The sequence below is a fragment of the Melampsora larici-populina genome (assembly GCF_000204055.1).
Source record: "Melampsora larici-populina 98AG31 unplaced genomic scaffold MELLAscaffold_8, whole genome shotgun sequence".
Taxonomy (NCBI): Eukaryota; Fungi; Basidiomycota; class Pucciniomycetes; order Pucciniales; family Melampsoraceae; genus Melampsora; species Melampsora laricis-populina.
The window spans coordinates 1,609,656-1,632,743 of record NW_006768772.1 but is presented as its reverse complement, the minus strand read 5'-3'; the positions used below and the strand labels follow the sequence as shown (position 1 = coordinate 1,632,743).

Below are 23,088 nucleotides of genomic sequence, written 5' to 3'. Positions count from 1 at the left end.
AACACTTCACATTCAAAACATCAGATTATCTGCTCATTCAATAGGGGTACACAAACATCTCAACCCGACCTAATAAAACCCATGGCAACCCGATTGATTTTTGGATTTTTTAGTGCCAGAAACTCAAAATCAATCGGGTTGGCACGGGTTTTTTGGATGGGTTTTTAAGGTCGGGTTGAGATGTTTGTGTACCCCTAATAAAGAAAATAGAAATTAGAGATAACAAAATATGAAACATATGTACATTCTCTCTCCAAAGATGAGGAAAAGAGAATGTACTTTGGGGCTTGAATAACTAGCTATATATATGATCTTTTGGTTGGGGTAGAATATCTTTTGTAAATCGTCTTTTCTTATACCTGTGTAATGGTTTTGATAATGACATCATTGAAATTTCCTAAATTGTTCTTCACTTCTTGTAACTGCTCTCTCTTATGCATTGTCTTGTAACTGCTCTCTCTTATGCATTGTCTTGTAACTGCTCTCTCTTATGCATTGTCTCATAACTGCTCTCTCTTATGCATTGTCTTGTAAATACTCTCCTTACATATAGTCAATTGAACACCAACACATTGGAATATGGATCTACTGGGGGCAAAATATAACTGTCCACCTATGAAATGCTACAGATGTTTAGAAATGAACCATTTGGCCAGGTTCTATCCAGATGAACCACTATGTTCTAGCTGTAGAGGTAACCAAAATACTAAAGCCTACACTATTGAAGAAAATGACTCAAGGTGCATGAAATGCTGAAACACAGCAAAAGAAAACACTGAGGGAAATTTACCAGACCCAGCTGATGAACAATTTGACCATTCTGGTTTTGACTCAATTTGTCTCATGAAAAAAGAAGCAGCTCCACAAAGGAAGGGATCTGTTATGAATAAAAAAATATGAGTCTTATCACTATCACTTAAAGCACAACATCAACAAATCATATTGACAAAAAATGAACTAGATGTCTTTTGTCTGAATTGTGATACTAACAAATCAATGACTTGGGAATTGTTAAATATGCTTTCTAATTTCACTGACTCAGCTGATGAACCATTTGCCCATTCTGCTTTCAACTCAAATTCCCAATAAAAAAAGAAGCAGCCCCAGTCCACAAAGCAAGAGATTCTTTATGAATAAAAAAAATGAGATCCAACACGACCACTTCAAGCACAACATCAACAAAAGATATTGACAAAAAATGAACTAAATGCCTTTTGTCTGAATTGTGATCCCAACAAATCAATAACTTGGGAATTGTTAAATATGCTTTCTAATTTCACTTTTCTTGAATTATTTGAACCTTGTATAGATCCATCAACACATGAGCATATAGACTGAAAATGTTTTTGTGGTGCTGAATACAAAACTAATAATCAAGCTTTAAAGCACAGCAAATATGCAAAAAAATCATTCCTATTTTACCTAAATCAAGACTTTTAAGTATAATAAAAATTGATTGAAATCTCACCACACTAACCAAACTCCAGTGTCCTGAGGCTTAGCAACCTATCGTAGTACTTTGTTGTATAGGAAAGATTTTAAAAGTTATGTTAACAAGAAGATTGACTTTTTGGCTGGAAACTACAGGTATACTTGTGGATGGCCACATGAGAGAAAGTAAAGGCAGACCAATAGGCAATTATCTTGCAGTATTAGACACTTGGATTCAAAATCAATGGGATGAAGGGAAAGTTGTTACAGGTCTTTTCTTGAACCTACTATCGGCTTATCCATCAGTAAGGAAACAAAGATTGATTTATGAAGTTAAGATATCCATTGGAAACAATTGAAAAAAAATGAATCATAGACAACCTAAGTTAATACTGGAAGACTACACATTAAATAATCATTGAATACCTGACAGAATCCCTCAAGTCTCATTGCTTTCAGACATACTTTACTTGGACCTTTTCAACTCTACTAGAATATCCACAGGACAAGACAGAGTTTCAATTTGGTTTATTGATGAGGTAACACATTTAGTGGTGTTTGATAGTTGGGAAGAGAACAAGAAAAAGTCGGAGGAGAAAGGAAGAAGATCGTTAGAATGAGGAAGGAAATTTGAAGCAATCTTTGATTTAAGGAAACACAAGTAAGCATCGAGTAGTAACAATGAAGTAACACTGCAAGAACAAATCACACTTGGAGAAGCTAACATAACCCCAGTGAAGAGAATGAGATGTTCAGACTTTAATTGACTGAAAGATTGCCTATCACCATCATCTTACGGAATAAAACAAGAAAGGAAATCAAACAATAGCTCAACTTTGATAAAACTGTAAATGGCTTGGGGGATAGGTAACAATAGAAATTGGCACTTACATACTATCAATGACACTTAAACCTAGACTTTTATTTGAATCAATAGTTTGGGAAACTTGAACAAGCCAATCAAAAATCAAGAAATTCATGACAGAGTAACAAGATATGACACATACAACAATTCTAGAAAGCTTTGAAAGCGCACCTCTTCAATTTCTTAGACATGATACAAAATTTCTGGACTTAATGCAACAAATTGTGAAGGCTAATCAATCTGCAATACAAGTGTTACATTACCAATCAACAACCCAATATGTGAAATGATTTTGGAAGCCTTTAGAAAAAATGGAGGATTGAAAAGGAATCAAAGTGCAACCAAAAAGGCACTGGGTAGTAAAAATTGATTCCAATCAACAGATGAAGAGCCCTGCTGCAAAAAGCAACAGCGGGGCGGCTGCAGGGCGGCATGCTCCGCCACCACTATTAGTAATTTGCTGTAGTGGCTCAAATTGCTCCGCTGTCGCTCCTCCATTTTATTGGCATGTAGTGTGTCTAGAATTATAGTGGTGTGGTGCGCGGTTCTGCCCCGCAAACCGCTGTCACATCATTAACCCTTGTAGTATTACTTACTCCCTGTACATCTGATCCTATAACAACACCCTTTCCCAGCCATCCATTTGACAAAACAATCAACAGATACCACTGGACCAAACCAGGTGTTGAATGGAACTGATCAGATGGCAAGATTTACCCTTGATCCCTCCCCAAAAGCCACATGTATCTGATCTGAAACTGTTCACATTCTGATGTTTCATTGCCAACTTGTTGTCTATGAAGAGACAGTGACTTACCTAACATAAATGGGGAAAACAGTGCTTCTAAAGTCCCCGATACCAAAGTGGGATAAGAAGAGCTTGCAAAGCTCATTGATCTTGGTATATCCTCATAGGTATGTGCCCCAGAGCACAAGAAAATTTGTTGTATGGAACGTCAAGCAAGAGCAGGTTAATCATCTTCTAATTAAAGTAGCTTTGAACTGTGCCAATGATGAATGTGTACTTGCAACTTGCTTGCAAGTTCCGGTAACATCAAATTTGGAAAGCTTTCTGGAATTTGAATCCAAGAGCCAGAACCAATCAGAAAACTAATATTGTGGTGCCTTGTTCTGCTGTTGTCACAAACTTTTGACTGGAGCGGGGCAAGAGAGGGTAGGCACTGCACTGTGCTGCATCCTCTATGCAGTGGTTCTGACATGAAAGCTGAGCAAGAGCGCCTTTGACCTGTAGTGGGACATTGTTGTGCTGCATGTTTTTCTCAAACAAGTGTGGTGCAGCGGAGCGCTTCAGGTGTTGTTCCAATCAGTTACAATAAACAGAAAATCTTTATCATTTTATAATAGCACCTTGGGAAGAAGTTGCCAAAGTACATAATTTAGGATTACAAAAAAAGAAGCAAAAGAAAAAATCAAACAACAGGTAACATACCACAAAACAAATGGAAGTGGAATTATATTTACAGATGGATCCTCAAAACTGGACCAAGGAGGAGGAGCTACAGCTACTTTGGGACAAGTCACAAGAATACAAATCAGAAACAAAGAGGATTACTCAACAGTTGAAGCAAAAAGCATGGGGTTGGAATTGACTAATAGTATACCAGAGGAGCACATTCAGAACAATGGCCTGATAAAAATAGCTTTCATTTCAAATAATCCAGTGTCATTAAGAACAATAGCCAAACCACCTATAACAAAATCATGACAACGCATAACAAACAACTCAACTCATTGAGAAAACTCAAAGAAATTAGTTAATTTAATTTAATTTGCACTCCAAGTCTTTTAGGAATGAAAGAAAATGATCAAGTAGACAAATTTATAAAATGAGCAATAATCAAAGTCTGAAACATACCCATGTAGTGACATAAGTTATTATTTCATAATTCATGAGTGACACTACAGCTCCCAAAGGCACAATTGCACTGTCTATTTCCATGATACAGGCTGTGATTGGGTAATGAGTGAGTTTAGGGAAATATCCTGATAGAGAGGGAACATTTTTCTGACACATGGTGGAACCTTTTCAAAGTGGAAGAGAAATCCATTCACCTTGAATTTCTTCAAACATCAACTCACCATCTTTATGTCCTTTGAAGAAAACAATTACAAATTTCAAATGTGATTAAGCCCTCACTCCAAATCAAGCAACACTAAACACAAACTGAAGCTTAAGGAAGATGAAGTGCCAATGCCCCCATGCAAGTGCTCCTGCATAGCATACCAATCTGGTTCCTTTCCTATCAACCCCAGCCATTCTGATCCAGATGAGGACAACCCTCCCAAGAAAGATACTCCAATTGAAGAACACCACCCCATGACCAACACAGCCACTGAAAAGCCTCTTGTGAACAAACCAACCAAAGAAATCGCTTCTCAGAAAAATACATTTGAGGAAAACCCTCTGATCAATGTGAGATCATCCTGATAAGGCAAAGCCCTGAATCAGAAACCTATGGGTTACTGGAGGTCTCAAGCTTGTGGCCACCTGGCCCATGTGCAGCAGATGTGAATGGGTCTGTCCGGCTACAAGGATATGAAAGATACCCATATGTATGTCAATCACCAGGTCTGTACCTGAAAACTCCCAGAGATAATCCAGAATCCCATTGCTCCCCCCAGGTCTGCAAACATAAGATACATCTACATGTGTGTCCAATTTTTCACAATTGTGGTGCATTTGCAGACCTGCGTAGGAGGTGCTCCAATGCGCAAAATTCTGGAAATATTGTACCTGGTGCTTGTGGAGCGTACACATTTGATGTAAGTCCCTTGATTGACTAGCTTAACACAGGTCCCATCAACCACAGAGACATCCGCTGGAGCCTGTGGAGGGGTCTGGCCTTGTGACTTGTCCAAGACTTTAGCTTGATACCAAAATCACTTTGGCCAGAGCTATCTCCAGCCTCCATTTTTGGCCTTCTCAGACAAAATGAATCATCATCATCCCTGTATGCAATTCATAGAGCCATATTTCTATGACCTTTTGCTCTCCTCAAGATTTCTATAACTGTCCCAGAAGCTGCTATATTATCAATTGAAGACTGTCACCTCAAGCAAATGTTTTCTTATCAAGGCGTGTAGATATTGAAGTGTGTTATGTGCAAGATGTGTCAGAAAAGGACAGTGTATTCAGAATTTCTGAGTTGTTGATGGGACATGCTGTAGTGTAAATTTAGTGTGAAAAGTGTGAAAAATCCAAAAAGTACCTTTGGTATCACGCCACACGCAAGGAGATGCGATAAGTTGTGAGTCCCTCCTGCGCAGGTTCCAAAGGAGTCGAGGACGCCCGCGGTTTGACGAGAGACTTGGTTAAGCTTGCTCGCTGGACGCCTTGCGAGGGTGGCCAAGCATGGGTCCATTCCTTACACTTACTTGGAGGAATAGACTTTTACAGGGATTATCGTCACTAGGACAATTCTTTCCTAGTGACTTAGTATTTGTGTTTTCTCTGAGTGGTTAACTTAGGTGTGACGGTTAAGCCACTTGGAATCAAACACATGATGTGTCTGGTTCCTTATTTCATTAATTGTCACTTATTACTAGCGTGGTATCTAAGTGTACACTTATATAATCTATACAAGTGTATGGGTGGGGGGTCTTCCTTGATCCTTATAGCGTAATCCGGATATCTAACCAGTCTTGAGAATACTGTTTGGGTTTCCAGAGTTACGATATTAGGAAAGGGAAGTCCCGACACCTAGACGAGACAACACGGTCAACGGGAAGAGCGGAAGGGTGGTGTTAGTGATACACCCCGTACCAAGGTATTCCTGTTTACCGGGTAGTCCACATTAGTAAGGGAGGGTGGGATGGACAGAAAAAGGGTAACAGAGTCTATTCCGACTACTTATTAGATATTATAAGTGGTCAGGACAGGGAACTGTTAGTGAAGAAATAGCGCAAGGGAGGGAGCAATCTCCTATAGGATGAATGCTCTTAGCTTATATAGTTAGCTATTTGGAATGTCTAAGTCACCTGGGACATTAGAGTAAGAGAACATCTAATTGTACGTAACAAATACGACAAGGCTCCGCATTGGTATATATTATTACTAACCTAGGTGTCCCGACATTCATCATTAGGTTCCCGAGGTGCGTGTTCATGGACAGCGGCTGCTCTCCTTGCGTGCCTCATACGAGCGCCTGAAAAAGTTGTGCATGGTGCTTCCTGAAATTTGAAATTGAATCAACTGTACAAGTATGTGGAGCTGTGTTGAGTTACGATTTGGTTTGCACAGCCTCATTGGAGCTTACAAATAAAGTAGAGATTAAACAAACTTTAATGAAATTTAAAAAGACCCTCTCCTTCCGAAGAGTTTCCCTGACCAAGTGTTTAGTATCAACTTCGACTCAATAAGTTGTCTTGACTTCATTCTCATCATCGTTCAAACATATTTACCATCCCTTTGAACTATACATATCTCTTGCTCTCCATCTACGATATCGTATCCTTTTCATTCACATCTTCTTCGTACCTCTTTCATTCTACGAATCAACCTAAAGTCAAAGTTAAGAAACCAAAACCACAAGACAAGATGAACCAAGCTGATTCGACCACGATCTCAATTCCACCACCACCAATGATCAATTCTGAACATCAACTAGAGGACCAAGAACCTAAGTTTCCACCAACAGCCTATGTTCTCAATCAAACCAATTATATCAAACCTAGCTCTACAAATCATGATTTAGATCTCGAACGACAAGATCAATCAGATGAACCGAAGCAAGATCGATTGATGCGTTTACGTGGTGGTTGCTGTTGTGATTGTCTATATGACTTGATTCGTTGTTTGTTATGTTGTTGCATCTTTGAAGGTAAATCTCAAGACCTCTCTAATCTTTTACTTTACCTTGATTCGAAACTCACTTATTGACCTTTGTTTAACCTTTTTATAGCTATTTGTGATATGTGCTGTTGATCTGGGAAGATATCATGAAAAAATTGGAATAGGTCAACATACACGAAGACCTTCAATTGATGTCATTACCCTTTACTCTTTTCATTCTTCAAACATCTTATTATCTCACTTCAAATCACCCTATCTGAATGTATAAACTCGTTGTCTCTCTACTGTTACGAAATTTACTTTTTTCTTTCGCGGTTTTTTTTGGTTTTAAGATTTAGGTAAACGAACTTGGTAAATTACATGATGAGATTGAATGACTTTTTAAACCTTTTTAGCAACTTTCTTCAATTGTTTTCTTAGACTTTCATCGTTTCTGTTTTTTTAGGTTAGGGATATTTGATGAGTAAATTGACTTTGTACTTGTAGGATACAATATATCAGTAGCCACTACATGGTTTTTACATCATCTTTTTACGATTCAACCTTTCCTTTTTTTGCAAACACAGACACGTTCTATAAAAGACTTTACCTGAAAGATGACTAATATCTGAAGAAATGTTATTGCTATGTTCTTGAAGACAAACAACCGATGTCTTGGTGCAGTGAGTCTGACTTTCAAAGTAAGATGCTGTAAGATGTGATTTCATGACTCTGATATGTGGCTCAATGAATGCGGTATGCTGTTTGTTAAGTGGGTCTTGGTAAACGCCTCACAAAGTGTTGGTTATCTTCACTTTTGATATCTTTGACTTGATTCACTCGGTCTTGACCAACTTCACTAAGTTCCCTCAGTGCCCTGGAGGAATTCACCATTGTAATTGGCATCGGAAGTCTCACCGCAAACTGTTTGAGCGGAAGAAAGAATTAGGAAAGCGGTGTATAAAAGTGGATAGGAAATAAGGAGATCACCGCGTGACGCGTTAACAGCGCGTGTTTACTGCCTTCTCTGTGATCCCAGATCAATTACACTCGAATCCATATATGTCTTATTAGGTCAAGATACGATAACGAACCTTGAAAGGAGTTCATCTTTCTGTTAAAAGTCTTGATGGCAAATCCATACTCAGTTTCACTTAAACAGACGATGCAGTCTCTTGTCCATCATTCTATTCAATTTCCATTACTAAGATGATGCTTCTGACCTGAAAATCACTCTTTGGATTAACTTGACTTGAGAGGCTTTCGGTTTGGGTAAGAAAGGGCAAGGAAAATCAGGTCATCCGAACGTCGGGTACGTAGGGTCCTGTGCCATCCTATTTCGTTCAATGACAAAAGGTTATTTAGAACAACAATAATTTTGCCGGTTGGGAACAAGTGTAAAAGTGTTCTTGACTGTTCGTGACTTGTTTGTTTCATGTACTGGAAAGAGCTGAAAGGCTTGGCCTTTGTGCCAATGTGGTGAAGTGTTCTCCGCTCCTTCTTGAGAAGGCCGCCTTCCACAGTAGGGCTATGTATTAGGGTCATCGATTTCGCTGTTTGGATTTATCCCCCCACAGCCCCCCACCCAATGTTTCTTAAAACTTCTGTGAGGTTTTTTATATCTCTCCGACCTCTTGCGAGATATGATGAAGAGTCTACATCTATTCCCCCCCGACTGACGACTTGCCAGCTCGCACGAATATCATTTCCTCACTCGCCATTATCCATATACCAAGATGACCTTGCAAACTCTTCTTAAGCTTGCACTGATGTGTATCACACTGACCGTATTCATGGAAATGTGCTCAGCCAAGTCTAAGACGATTGCGTGTAAAACTGATTACAATATCAACCACAATGTTGCAGGTGATCTCCTTCTTTCCTGTCCAGTTTCATACACATCTGTCGTCCTAATCTTTCCCCTTCTCGCATAGTTTGTGGTGAGACTTCTGATGGCGCCCATCAGCATGATTGCAATCCTGCAAGCTGCAAATCCAATGGTGAGTTCCTTCAAGTTTTCTCTATTTTAAGATACCCATGATGATTTATACCCGATGGTTTTTCAATGTGACGATTGGCAGGAGCATTGTACGTTCAAAGGGCCGGTTGTGTGGTTGATCCTGATGGGAAAGAGGCAAGTACAGAACACTGCCATCAATACAATTACGCTGATGACAAACATTTCTGTGAGTAAACATTTCCTCATTTGATACACATCCTTCATGTCCACCGTTTACAATAATCTCATCATTTATCCTATACATTCAGACTGTGAGAGTCCCCGCGGCAACTTTAAATGCCCCTGGAAGATTGGCGATGGACCCGTGATTTGTATGTCGTATCTTTTGTGATCATGAAGAAGTTCACTTAACGGTTCTTGATCACATGTGTCTTTGTTTTTTTTCAACCCTAACAGCCTGCTCAGATTGCCACAATTGAACTTCACAAAATATAGTTTTGATGTTGACCTTTTCACTTACCGTAATTCAGCGTTTGGAGAATACAATCTAGGATTAAATACGGGACTTTGATCTTTTGATACCATACGTATAGAGTTGGATTCTTCATACTGAAAGAAACAAAAAGATAACCTTACTATACGTGTCGAAAGTTGAAGGAATTGTATATTGAAGTTGTAAAATAGGATTTCGATACTTTTTACCCACCTTTTAAATCTCTTGAGATCCGGTTTCGGTTCGAAGTTATGGAAATCAAAGCCCGCTCTGAAGCTCACTGCAATAGTCAAAACTCGGATAATGAAAGCTCCAATGTTGAGTCTTCACAGGTCATATAATTGTTGCACGCTGCCCCATTTTCTCGCCGCAAGTGAAGCGCGAGTTGTCGTTAGAAATCATCGTAGCAACGAGTTGATGAAATTACTTGAGGCTAGCACATCATGATTCCGTGTGCTTTGGAGGTCTATGGGAGTTGAATGGCTACTCTACTCCTTCTTACCTTGAAGTTTTTCTTCACTATCTCTTCTCAGACGTCCTTCAATTTTCACTTCCTTCTCCAAGCTCGTAAGTTATGCGAGGGTTCCAGATTCACTGGAAAAATTAAATACAATGTGCCACTCCAGAACGCAATTGTCTCCACCGAGACCTTGAGGAATCCTTCTTCACAACTGGTGTGGAGCTGATGCCTTTCTTATAATTACCAGTTCCGGCCTCGCTCGGCCTCCCGTTTGAGAAGCCAGATGACTCCTCCTCGATCCAAAGGAGTTGAATTGTTTGATCGGCATTCATTTTCGGCGAAGAATGAGGTTCACAGGTTATCTTCAACTCGATCATTTCTTTTCACCTCTCTGTCTCTCTCTCTCTCAAACTCACAACCGAGGGATGCGAGTGCTGAGATATGTTGGTATTAGAGGAAAAGCGGCACAAAAAATTGAGACAAACCTGATCGAAGAAGAATAGAGATAATTTTATCAAAGTATTGGCAACTCCTTTGGTTGTGAAGGTGTGAGCGTTTATGTTTTCTATGCTTCGATCAGACCTTTAGACCTTCGAGACCCATAAAAATCGCTTGCTTCCCTGAAAACTTTTGCGTCCTTGGAAATTCTACTCTTTAACACCTCTCATACCATACTCGATTTCTGAAGACTTCACGAGTTTATTGTATATATACATATCTATCAGTATTGAAGCCAAGTCTTTCATATTTTTTTTTTACGTATTCGAGTCACAAAAAAAAGAAGACGAATCCCTCAAGTCAATCAAAAAGAAAACGTAGATAGCCGTTGGAGAAATTTATTGAAAAATCCAAGTTACGACTCTTCCATCGCGAAGTTTCTCAAGTCCTTCTCAACAAACAAATAAAAAATGGGTATTCTGGTCATATGGAAAGCATCGGTTAGTAATTGATAATCCTTGGTCCATATCCATTTGGAGATCTCCTTTCTTCCTGGTTTTCGAGTTAGGACTGAAAGTAACTCGGAGGATGTTTTTTTGGATATAGATTTTTGAAGCTTTGGGAAGTATGATACTCATTTGGATCATCGGGGTAGCTTCTTTGGTTTTCACACTAGAAGGACCTATAGGGGTAGCTTCTGGACTTGCTTTCCTTTATGGAACCGCAGTGACAATCATCATGTACTCTCTGAAACCAATCACAGGTGCACACATCAACCCGATCATCACCTTATCCCAGCTCGCCATTGGCAATACATCCCTTTTCAGATCACTATCGTACATTCTAGCCCAAATGCTTGGTGCTATCACAGGAGGTGGGTTAGTTGCTGCAGCTCTAGGTAAACATGCTTCAGATCTGGCAAATGGTGGATGTGCGATCGATGAGAAGAGTGGTTTTACAACTGGTCAGGCCTTTGCATTGGAGTTTATGGCTGCCTTAGTCTTATTGACTTTTGCTCAGGGTGAGTCATGGAAGAGGTTCCTAGCGTTTTGTAATGTTTTATGAGCACTGATTTTTCCAATGAATTGCCGTCGCCAACAGGAACTGTGCATTCTCTTAGACCAAATGGAACTCAAAGTGTTTACCTATCTCCAGTCCTATACGGTTTATCAGTTGGATTGATGTAAGTGTTTTTAACCCTGCAAGTCAAAATGGAATTAGCAATTGAAAGAATATTCTCCTTCAAAACTTCCTAGATGTTTTTGTACATCTGGGTTTGCCCCTCATGCTGGATATATCGGAGCTTATGGATTCCCTAATATATGTTTTGGACTTTCATTTGGAATTTTGAAATTCCAATCCAGTGAGTTTGACTATCATTTTTGTGTTTAGAAGTCTAGAGAAAAAAATGGTTTCAAAAAAAGCAAAGGAAAAGTATCAAAGTAATTAATTCACAAGGCTGACTGAATCTGATATATTTTTTGCTAGTACATTGGGTATTTTGGATTCCAGGATTCTGTGCAGTGATTCTACATGGGATATTATACAGGTTCTTGAATCCTTATGAAAATTCAGATTCAATGGATGAATTGAATGTACACACAACTCGAATGCCCAGTTGGGGCCTTAGAAGGTCTAGGCATAATCCAGTGACTTCAATAAATACAAATCTTGCATAAGATATTTAAAAAAGACAGATGTGTTTTGGTTCCTCATGTATTTTGATTTTTCACTTTAGGGCTCTCTTCCTCATCACATTCTCTTTATGGACAACTGTAAAAGATACACATGAAAAGGAATTTATTTACGGCATCTTGATGGTTCTCAGATGAATCCTTGAATTTCTAGAGATGCATACATGCATCTTATTTTGATACATCCAATTTTAGATGTATTTCTTTCTTGAATGTGCCCTGAATTGATTTGGCACATTGACTATATATCACTACAAGAAAAATAAAATATTCTGAGAAGAGGACATAAATATTGATTTACAAAAATAATGAGTGGCCAGGCAGAGGGCAGAGAATACAAAAAGATATGTGTATTGTTCCTGGTGTTGAGAACTTCAATATGAGTGTTTTTTGTATTTTCAGAGTCTATATTGTTGAATGTACTGACAAAAAACTCCATGATCATCAGATGTACACCTCTAACAAATGCTGAAAGTTGGCTCTTAAGTTTCATGACAACATTTGTGTGAGGGTAGGTGGCTCTCTGAGAGAGTACTATGGAAATTGGGTTTTATTTAATAATCTATTAAATTATTATCTATTTCAATATGTAGTATCACAATATGAAATAAGAGAAATCAAAGAGAAGAATAGGATAAATAGTCTGTTTGGATAAATGCAGACAGACTACAGTTCGGTGACTCCTTAAAAGGAGATAAGAAATATAATTATTGATTATAATGGAATAAAAGAGCTGGATCCAAGGCTCTACTTTAATCTGTATGGTAGCAGATTAAAGAGTGAGGTATAGGTCTGAGTCACTAGTCTGGTTGTTCCAAAGTTACCAACTTGCAGCTGTTCAATAGGTACACTAACCTGTGAGTTGATATAGGTCACTAACCTGCAGCTGTTCAAGAGGTAACTAACCTGAAGTTAATTGCAAGGTCACTAACCTAGAAACAATCTACTTAGGGGAAGTAGAGGATCCAGAGGATGAAGAAAGAGATTACTTGATCTTCTAGTCAGGAAGCTGCTTTAAAGATAAGAGGTGAATCACTAGTCTTATTGGTATAAGACTTTTGATTATGTACTTCAATTGAACGTTAAAGGGTTCTTTAAAAGAGGTGTGTAATAAATTGCTTGGGGGAAATCCTTCTTTGGGCTGAGAGTTTATATACTCTCCTCTCTAAAACTAACTGTAGTGATATTTGTTCATATCACTACATTGGTTCAGGGTCTACTACTAATGATTGTTATGATTATTATTAGTGGTACTAGATTACATATACACATGATAGGTATGTTATGTAGTGTAAGCATTTTAACTCTTGACACTGAGGTATGAGGTGTAAATGATATTTTATTACATATTACATGTTGTTTTCAATGTACATGTATATGTAATTAGGGTGTGGATATGTTTTGTGACATGTTACATGTGTTTTCTAGGTGGTATGTACATGTAATTAGATTCTATAAGGGTTGTTTGTATATTACAAGTTAGTCTTTTGGGTACATACATATGTACTCACGGCTGACAAATTGGCATTCTAGAAATGCTCAGAACTTTTGCAATTCTTGGTCAAAGAACTCATTTTGGGGCCATTAGAATACTAGAGCCACTGTCTCTAAATGTCTTTTTGATGAGTCAAAGCTTCAGTTTATCTCACAAGGCAGCTATTGTCCAAATATTCTTCTAGAAATCCACATATATTATCTCTGGGGCCAATGTTCAGCTGTCTAATGAACTAGGAATTAAGTGTTTTGCTTGCCAATTGCAAAATTCATGGGCATTTGTAGAACTCAAACTGTTCTCTTGAATCTGAGGGCTAAATTTCAGCATCTGTTACAGGTGCAACACCACAACCGCTATGCACCACACAGGATTTATGTCTGTTTTGGTTGCTGAGCAGAGGCTCCACTCTAACTCACAGCGCTCTGCAATCACTCATTTTTACTTTTTGCCCACTTGAAGGTTTGTAATGGAGAAATCACCACAAAATTGCTCTAAAGCGGTGCTGGACTCTAAGTTGCTATATAGTGCCACACATGGCTCTATGTAATATGTAGCCGAAATAATAACAAAGATTGAATTTAACTTGACCAAGATTGGATTTGTTATAAATCTATGTCTACTCTGATCCAAGCTTATAAGGCTGGATCATAGGAGAGCAGATTAGTTGTCTTTAGAAAAAATAAAGCATAAGACAAAAGAAAAGAAAACTTAGCAAGTCAGACAAGTAGAGAAGGCTGATATCAATGATTAGAATGATACATATATTGCAATTGAGATGCACTGCCAGCATAGATGCCTTGGGTTGAGAAATCCGAGGTATTGTCGGAGGCAAATCCTTGGACAAACCTTGTCCGAGGTATTTGCCCAAGGTCTTTTTTCTCCCTGAGAATTACCTCGGATCAAAACCTCAGGAAGCTTCTGTCCGAGGTTTTGCATCCAAGGATACCTTGGATTTTGTAATCCGAGGTAAATATGTTGGTGGTGATGCAATCAATGAGAAATTAATATGGGACATACCTTGAAACAATATCTTGAATACATCTGATTAATAAACCAAAAGCTGGCCAGCACTGAAAAACTGTCTGAGGGGTAGATTTACTTGTTAGAAAACATGTCCTGGCGGCCATTTTAAGCTAGATTGGATGATATGTTGATATGGCAAATGCTGAGAAGGATGGCCAAGTTAGAAGGCAGTGTTCACTAGGGTACAGGTTATTGCTCCGCTATATAGCGGAGCAACCCGAGCCCAGACCCATTGTGCAGTGGTTTACTCCGCTCTTGGGAATTCTACCCTGGAAGTGTGGTGCACGGGCACTGCTCATCATAGTGGTGGTCCTAGCAGAGTGAGAACTCACTCCGCTCCTGCACCACTTATGCTTTCTTGAGCTGAGCATAAGTGGTGTTGCCAGGTGTACCTCCAATGATCATGGGTTTGTTTGTTAGTACAGTCAACAATATAGACTCTAAAAATATATACTTTACTAAGTCCTTCTTGGACACTACCTGTACTATATCTGGTACCTTATCATTTTTAATTAATCTGACAAAAAGAGGTGGAAATACTCACAATTCTGCCCAGGCTTGTATGCTGTCTTTGGATAGATTCATTGCTGGAAGGTCCAAGGTGGCGTACTTGAAAAAAGAGAAGCTTGATCAAGGGTTCAACCCTTGCTGAGCTGGTCAAGTACCTTTCCCACAAATTAAGTACGGTATGGTATAGTACCAAATGCCGTGTTTTTCTCCCAAGCAGTATCTGATAACATACCCAGAGCACAGGTACAACACTGAGTACAGTTGTGGGATACAAAGTTAAAACTGGGATTTTTTTCCCAGTTTCCCAGTTTTCGTTTTTGGCTGTGTTTGGAACTTTCCCACGTTCTCCCAGTTTCCCAGTTTGCGTTTTTGGTGGTATTTGGGAAACTGGGAAACTGGGAAAAAACTCCCAGTTTTAACTTTGTATCCCCTAAGTATATAGGGTGAAAATTGCCTTCATGGTCTTCTCAGTATTGAATGTGGTTGCAGGTACCAGTACTACTGGCTATGGTACTGCACAGCCCAGATATGGTAGGGAGGCACTGGTACAGTAAGGTAACTGTTGCTATGTTGCTTTTTAGAAAAAGCAATATATTTAGCTTAAATAAGTCTCTCCTCAAAGTCTGCACATCCTTTGGAGCTTGCAGAAGAGGGGCTTACAGCTTATTGGAACACTTTGCATGATGCCAATCCCAAATTTGAGATTTTTAGCAGAAATCAATGTGACCATGCCACAATCATCAATCTTAGAAATCTGAAGAGGCCAAGATTTTCCAAGGCATCTTGTACACATACTGCCTCAAACTTGAGAGGACTCCAAAACAATACTTTGTCTCCAAGCTTAACTAAAAATGTGTAACTTTTTGAGGATATCAATCATACAATTGTGGATGGTTTATCAGATAAATATGTAAAGTACAGTCAAATGGGGACACGACAGTGATTGCAGCAAGTCACATGTAAAATTTTGATAATAAATAAATTCAGACATTCAACTTTAGGCAGTTATGAGCAATATGGGGGCTCAGGTCAAGACCTTTACACTGTTTTCTTAAAAAAATGGGGAAATCTTTTTATGGCACTGTGTTGTCAAAAGATTTCCCGTTTTGTGAAACAAGATGGTCAACAGCGGTCAACAGCGGTCAACAAATTCTTGAAGCCGTTGATCCATAATTCTTTTTCTTTTGTGGGTGCTTGATACTTATGCAGTCTCAATACCTTTCTTCACTTTTTAACCTCACATTTGTTGTTTAGTGGTTCTGGATTTATACTCATTTGGGTTTTTTATCGCTGTAAATTTGTGTAAAAAAAATTGGGATGTCCTAAAACTTTTCCCAAATTCATAAACTTTTGCGTCAACTTTATGAATTTGGGAAAAAAAAGGTCAAAGCAGCAAAACAAGTTGACCTGAGCCTCCCTTATATGGAAAATCCGAAGAGAGCAAAAGATGCAGATGAATTATTGCTATGCTACACCTTCATTGAAGCACTTTGAATGGTTTCTTTGAAATTTGATGCAACATGGGGCAAATGCTAGCTGGAGATAGTCCCGCCCAGATTGAAATTGGTATCAGTTCAAATTTGATGATAAGTTGCAAGCCCCCCCTCCGCAGGCTCCGGGGGACGTCTCTGCGGTTGGTGGGGCTCATGTTCAGCTAGGTAATATATGTACCAACGACCACAAGTGAGTTCCGACCACGTGTTACGTAACCTTCTGAAGCCACAAGCACATGCAAACGTAACTACGTCCATCGCCAAAGACCCGAGGTCGCTCAAGGCCTTTGGCGAGGGACTGCACATGTGGAGAGATCTTTTCCCCAACAATGACCTCTAAATTATAGCTTGGATTCGAATTTAGTAAGCTTCAGAGTATGCAACTTGCAAGGACAATCTTTCAGACAAATACTGCGCAATCGAGCCCACAATCCTCAAGTCATTGAGCGTGGAACTGGGGATAGCTGTAGATGTGATTCATGAAACCTGCTGTGCGTGTGTACAACAGACATCGATCAAAGAAAATCTGCGTGCCGCTCGGTTGATTAGGATTAGAAAGCATGAAAATCCGAATTTTTATGTAACAACCATCTCCTACACGATCTTCACCGAGGTGTATATAATCATTTTCCCTTGACTCGACTTGGATTGCGCCCTGGGCGACCGCGCAAGTACAGGAACTGAGAAATTGACAACGATGAGTTTAAAGACAAAAAAAGTATGATATAAAGATGAGATTGATTGGTTCTTCCCTCGGAACGCAGAATTTCGATAAATCCAAGCTTTTTTTCTTCCTTACTACTCTTCAAATACCTTCTCCAGGAAGTTTTGAGATTGAGGTACTTATAATAGATATAAAACAGTAGAAGATTAAAGTTTTTCGAACTTCCATTTGATTGAAGCACTTGCGGTATCACAGGATGATCTCTCAACCTGCTATCATCAAAGGGCCTCAAACCTTTACAATTTTCAGCCTGATTTTCGTTTTATTTCTGTACTCGATCCAAAGTCAAAACACTGGTGGCGATGTTCCTCTGGCTGCTAAACGATTTCCTTGGCCTAAAATTCCGTATCAAGCTGATACTGGAAATGGCGAGAGAGGAACTCAATCTGGTACGTCGTTATCGTGCTTTGGTGGTAATGTTATGACTCGCATGCAATGATTCAACCGAATTTACTTTTTTCTTCTTCTTAACTGGATTTTTAAGGGTACAATATTTGTAATGCTACTACTCAGACTCAAGACTCTAAATGTCAAACAGCTTGGTTAGACTCGATTGATGATAAGTCTTCTTACTCATCTCCTCAACTTTATTCAAATGGCTCAATCCTAACGTCAGAAGCCCTACTTTCTTCGTAACCTATTGGTTTTCTTCGCTCGCATTTTTCGAATTTTACGGTTTTGTTTATGGGGAGCTCAAGCTCCAAATTCAATTGTAGGAGATATTGAAGGTGAAGCAGTTGCATATTGTACCAAGAAGAAATACGGAGCACGTATGATTCCAGCAGGTGCGATCCAAGGGATTCAATTGTAAGTCCTCTATCAACAACAAGAATGGAGGGTTTCAAAATATCGATATCTTGCACTTTTCTTCGTGTAGGACCAGAACCCCCGGATATATTCAAATAGTAGGACAGATCGATCAAACCGTGCTGAATCTCAAGTCAACTGATCCAGGAGGAGAATTAGATCCACATGGTGCAGATCTCAGAGGGAATCCGTTGGGAGGTTTAGTGTATTCAACCGCTTTTGGAAAGAATGCTACTGGTAGTGATCCAATCCAAGTGATTGAATGGACAAGTTTTGTCGGATCAAATACGTTTTGTTTCAAAGCATGTGATCCAGCCGGACCTGATGCAGCTAAATTATGTGAACGTAAGGAATTCTCTTGAGTTTTCAAATGATATGATGAGTGATTGAAGATGAACTCGATTGACTTGAAATTTAGATATCTATGATCGAATCGGTTGTGAATATAATATGCCAGCAAATTATGCTGCAATCAAAGGAACCTTTCAATCATGTAAAGGTGTCAATCAATTACCAGTAGGTGTTTATATAGAAAATGGAGTACAAAAAACTTGGTCTCAACCACCTGAATCTGCTGGACAAATCAAGTAAGTAAATTTCTTAAAGAAACTGAATGGATTGAATGATAAATCAACTGATTTATTTCTTAGACTTAGTGATATTCCATATAAACCTTGGATCCCTACTGTGACAGATTGTCAATCTTATGATCCAGCCACATTGTTCAACGAACTACCAAGTGCTCCTACATCGCCAAAACAAACAACTATAAGCAGTGATCAAACCGTTTCAATCACAAATAACACAGGGATAAGCAGTGATCAAACCGTTTCAATCACAAATAACACAGGGAGAGAAATCTCACGTGCAAAATCAGATGGTGTAACTTTAGTTCTTTCACGTACGATCATCCTGAGTTCCTTTTGCGCCAGTTTTATTGGAATTGGTTTCTCACTCATTCTTTGATTTACGAGTGGTTGTATGATTTCTTATTGCAATAGTTTTTGATTCTTTTCACTTCCTAAAAAAATTCTTCTCGATAAAAGATTCTTCTTGGTCATGATTTTGATTTCTTGATTGCGATGGAAAACCTACCTTTTCTATTCTTATTGTATTTTGTTTATCTCATTTCGTATATTTATATCCTCCGACTTATGAACAACGGGTTTTGAAAATGATACATAATTGAAAAAAATTCATCTTTCACCTCTTGCGTTCTTTTTCGGTAGTCATCGTAGTCAAATATCAGGATAGAGATTTATGAAGACTTGCTTGTGTTCAATATTTAAGCTTTTGTTCGGAGCATATCTCAAGTCTTATTTTTGCCCTCAAAAAGCCAAAGATAGTCAGACAGATTTATCTTGCACCCGTACTGATGATACGGGCTTCAGCTTGCCAGATCTATCACTGATCAAAGGTGAGGTTGAATTGGCGAGGTCAATCATTGATTATGTTAAATCAAGTACAGCAGCCAAGGGAAATGGAGGTAAAATTTATATTGAAGGTGAGAAGGTATGAAGGGGGTTCAACATGAACAAACAAGGGAATTTTGGTCTATTTTGGTGGCACACAAAAAGAGACGACGTCACGACTCACGACATGGATTGTCGCGATACGGTGAAGCTCACAACAGCTCACAACACTTTTTTCTCGAGTGTCATAAAGAATGTATGCGCATACAGAGGTATGCTTTATGGGGCAAAACAGGTCTGACCCAAGAAAACTCCGGCCAGTTCAAGCCCAAGAGACCGGCCAAATTTTTGATCAGCCTTTCGCATTTTTTTATCTTCGTATTCAGCTCGAATCTCTCCTTTTACTTTGCACACGCTACTCGAATGGTTCACATCGAGGTTTTGAAAAATGTTACCGATGATACTGGCATACCTGACGAGACATCGGAAGTCACATTTCCCGAACTCACCAAGGATGTTCTAGAATCCTGTTCGCTCCAAAACTGGTACCCAGCCTTTGAATCATATACGTTCAAATCTACAATCATTCCACTATCTCCCAAGGTGCTTGAATACCTCAGTGATGACCTTGACGGGTTCTTTTTGCCCTTGGACGATGAAGAGCAACAATATCGGAGCCAACTGAGTGAATCTGAAGAAAGTGTCAGCAGTGGTGAAGAGGAGGTTATTTCCAAGCCTGATCCTCTTATCGGTTCTCCTTCAACATCGGATCAACATAAGCAAACGAAGTCTTCGAATAGTAGGAAAAAATACGATTTTCCTGAACTCAATCAAACTATTCGACATGCTATTCAACTGCACGATGGCTCGGTATTCCCAAAACTAAATTGGTCCGCACCCCAAGTCCGCTTTCATTTACAAAGCTTGAAGCCAACAGTTCCAAACTCCGGATTGCTGTAGTATACACAAATACTGATAGACCGTCTTCTTACTTGGAAATCTACTCGCCAGGATTCTGCATTCATGTTACCTTCGGGCGATGGTCTCTTGCGTTGCCGCTGTCCCAATGACATATACACACTCCTCAAGACTAGTGATTGTATAGCTCACGATCTGAATCTTGTTAAAGAGAAGTATTGTAACGACACATTCCCTTTCGTGCTTGTGTTACGTGAATGGTTCAACCTGAACCCAGCCCACGAATTCAGATGCTTCGTCAAGGACCGCACACTGATCGGTGAGTATCATTTGTTAATATCGAAACAAACACAAGATCCTAGACAGTGCATAAGCTTATCAATCAGTTCATCAAACTTTCTTCGATAGCAATCTCTTCACGCTCTTCCACTCATTTCGATTTCCTTCAACCTGTTGAGGCTCAAGAAGCCATCGTCTCACGAATCTTATCCTTTTACCAATCCATCATCATGCCTAAATTCAAGCTCTCTGATTGTGAGTGATCCAGACTTTTGAGCTGACCTCTCCAGACTGCTTCTTAACCAAGTTCCCATCACTTACCATTTCTTTCTCATCATCTTTTTTTACTTGATAGTCAGCTTCGATGTGTATATGACCAATCCCACCCGAACCCTTCCACTTAACGGAACCCTCACTCCTAAACTCAAACTTGTCGATTTCAACCCACTCAGCTCTTATAGTGAACCATACCTTTTCTCATACGAAGAATTACTTAACCCATCCGAAACCTTAAAGCACAAACCTGAACTCAGGCTAGTGAATGAGGCAAGACTTCAGCCTAGTCGATTTGCAAGCTCTCATTTACCTCTTGATATCTTAGACTGTTCACAAGGTTTGTAAATTCTTGAATTTTTCATTGATCCAACCGATTCTTGAAACTAACAATCTCTTTGGGTTTTCTAGGTCAACAAATCTCAAATCTGAGTGAAAAATGGAACCAGTTATTAGCACGTGGTTGTACTGATTCAGATAGTGAAGACTCAACCAAACCAAAGTAAATCAAATCTCCTTTCCATTAATTTATCCAAGCTTGGCTTTATGTAAACATTGACCTTCTTTTTTGTCCTCATAGTTGAAAATTAATCGTTAAGCAAATACTAGATATTCTGGAAAAAGTTTCTTACAAAGTATAATTAAAAGGAAGCAAGTAATTTGGAATTTGACACAACCTTAGTTTTATCAGAAGACTCACTTCATATGCGTAATAGTTGACAGGAGATTTTTGATAGATATATAAGGTGTGATGACCTTTGATGTAAAATCACCTTGAATGCATACTTAACACTGTCATACATATCAGGTGAAAAAGCACCCCTTGTGAATGTTTTTGGGTATGTTTCACACTACATGATCAAACGTATGTGTTGTGAAAAGATATAGCATATGATAAGCTGGGGGTCTTCTAAGATGGGTTTTTTGATTCAGTCCACAACAGAAGCTCAAATTTCTCTTCAGTAACTTCCAACCAAATTTCAATGATGAAAGAAACAATTCTTCACCAGACCAAAAGTCATCAATGTCTAATTATTGTAGATAAGCAGATCAATTTGAGATACTTCTGAGAAACTAAAACTGTTCAAATTAAAAATAAGGATTTTCCAACATCAGCATTGATGTTATGCATTGTAATCATATTATGGCACAGAAGCATCTGAGTTTCATCCAACACACTTTAGGCTCATTCATCATTATAGACCAAGTTGAAGGGATCGAATGTATGTAAGAAATAACTACTTGTCATTGACACTTGATGTATAACATTAACATTAGCCGTCTGTGATGTTATAGAGAAAGAAATCCAAAGAATGTGCTTATGGAACAGTCGATTCTACTACATGGTTTCACACTTTACCTTCTTTGCATCTAGTATTATGTAACAAGAAATATCTTTTAGAATTGGCAGGGATCAAAGAAAAAAAATGTCCACTGTTTTTGGTTTTTTGGTTTTGCCATATGTGTGAGTTTCATATACCTTTCTTGTATAGTGTGTGTGGTTAAAAAGTTAAACATATTCCAAAAAATATTTTATGGTTTTGAAAAACCCAATTGATGAGAATTACAAAATCATAGTATAGGATCTTATTATCAAGTATGCAATTCTACAAATTAAATAAGTTTTAGATCCACTTCAATCATCATTCATCATAATAGAATCTCCCCAAATAATCCTTCTGTTTTGTTTCTTATTTATGATTTCTTTTTATGACATCTATTCTCTTTTCAAGTTATTTACTTGTATTGAAAGTCATCTTCTTCCGCAGAAAACCTCAAATGATCCTCTTCAATCCAATCTGTCACAACTTCTAAAACTTAATCCATTTCTTTGTTGTTTCATTTTTTTTTCATTTTGTGTCTGATTGACCTCTTATTGACTAATATATTTTTTTGAGTACTTTTCCTTTGCCTTTTTTGTAAATATATATAAAGGCCTATGATCATCCCAATATTTTTCTTTCTCTTTGAATTTTCTTGTGTTAAGATTTGTCTAAATCCTGTGACAGGTATTGATATTT

At 38.6% G+C, this 23,088-nt stretch overlaps 5 protein-coding genes across 5 annotated transcripts; all 5 read left to right on the top strand.

The window, feature by feature from the left end:
- Positions 1-6,657: 6,657 nt before the first annotated feature.
- MELLADRAFT_115766 (uncharacterized protein) lies at positions 6,658-7,686 on the top strand (the record flags this gene model as incomplete). Its single annotated transcript, XM_007407201.1, has 2 exons — positions 6,658-7,137; positions 7,219-7,686. The coding sequence occupies 2 exons, from the start codon at positions 6,855-6,857 to the stop codon at positions 7,239-7,241; spliced, it is 306 nt and encodes a 101-aa protein (XP_007407263.1).
- A 1,138-nt stretch (positions 7,687-8,824) lies between these two features.
- On the top strand, positions 8,825-9,527 carry MELLADRAFT_123581 (uncharacterized protein; the record flags this gene model as incomplete). Its single annotated transcript, XM_007407202.1, has 5 exons — positions 8,825-8,954; positions 9,023-9,088; positions 9,170-9,274; positions 9,357-9,419; positions 9,505-9,527. The coding sequence occupies 5 exons, from the start codon at positions 8,825-8,827 to the stop codon at positions 9,525-9,527; spliced, it is 387 nt and encodes a 128-aa protein (XP_007407264.1).
- A 1,382-nt stretch (positions 9,528-10,909) lies between these two features.
- Positions 10,910-12,118, top strand: MELLADRAFT_104199 (uncharacterized protein; the record flags this gene model as incomplete). The annotated part of the gene is made up of 5 exons (XM_007407203.1): positions 10,910-10,939; positions 11,046-11,460; positions 11,541-11,622; positions 11,696-11,802; positions 11,928-12,118. The coding sequence occupies 5 exons, from the start codon at positions 10,910-10,912 to the stop codon at positions 12,116-12,118; spliced, it is 825 nt and encodes a 274-aa protein (XP_007407265.1).
- A 5,456-nt stretch (positions 12,119-17,574) lies between these two features.
- On the top strand, positions 17,575-19,151 carry MELLADRAFT_124013 (uncharacterized protein; the record flags this gene model as incomplete). The annotated part of the gene is made up of 6 exons (XM_007407204.1): positions 17,575-17,767; positions 17,863-17,937; positions 18,053-18,185; positions 18,256-18,530; positions 18,604-18,772; positions 18,836-19,151. The coding sequence occupies 6 exons, from the start codon at positions 17,575-17,577 to the stop codon at positions 19,149-19,151; spliced, it is 1,161 nt and encodes a 386-aa protein (XP_007407266.1).
- Positions 19,152-19,969: 818 nt separating this feature from the next.
- MELLADRAFT_77144 (uncharacterized protein) lies at positions 19,970-22,075 on the top strand (the record flags this gene model as incomplete). Its single annotated transcript, XM_007407205.1, has 6 exons — positions 19,970-20,500; positions 20,609-20,834; positions 20,924-21,049; positions 21,150-21,407; positions 21,479-21,569; positions 21,648-22,075. 6 exons carry the CDS (start codon positions 20,021-20,023, stop codon positions 21,649-21,651), a joined length of 1,185 nt encoding a protein of 394 aa, XP_007407267.1.
- Between the last annotated feature and the right edge of the window lie 1,013 nt (positions 22,076-23,088).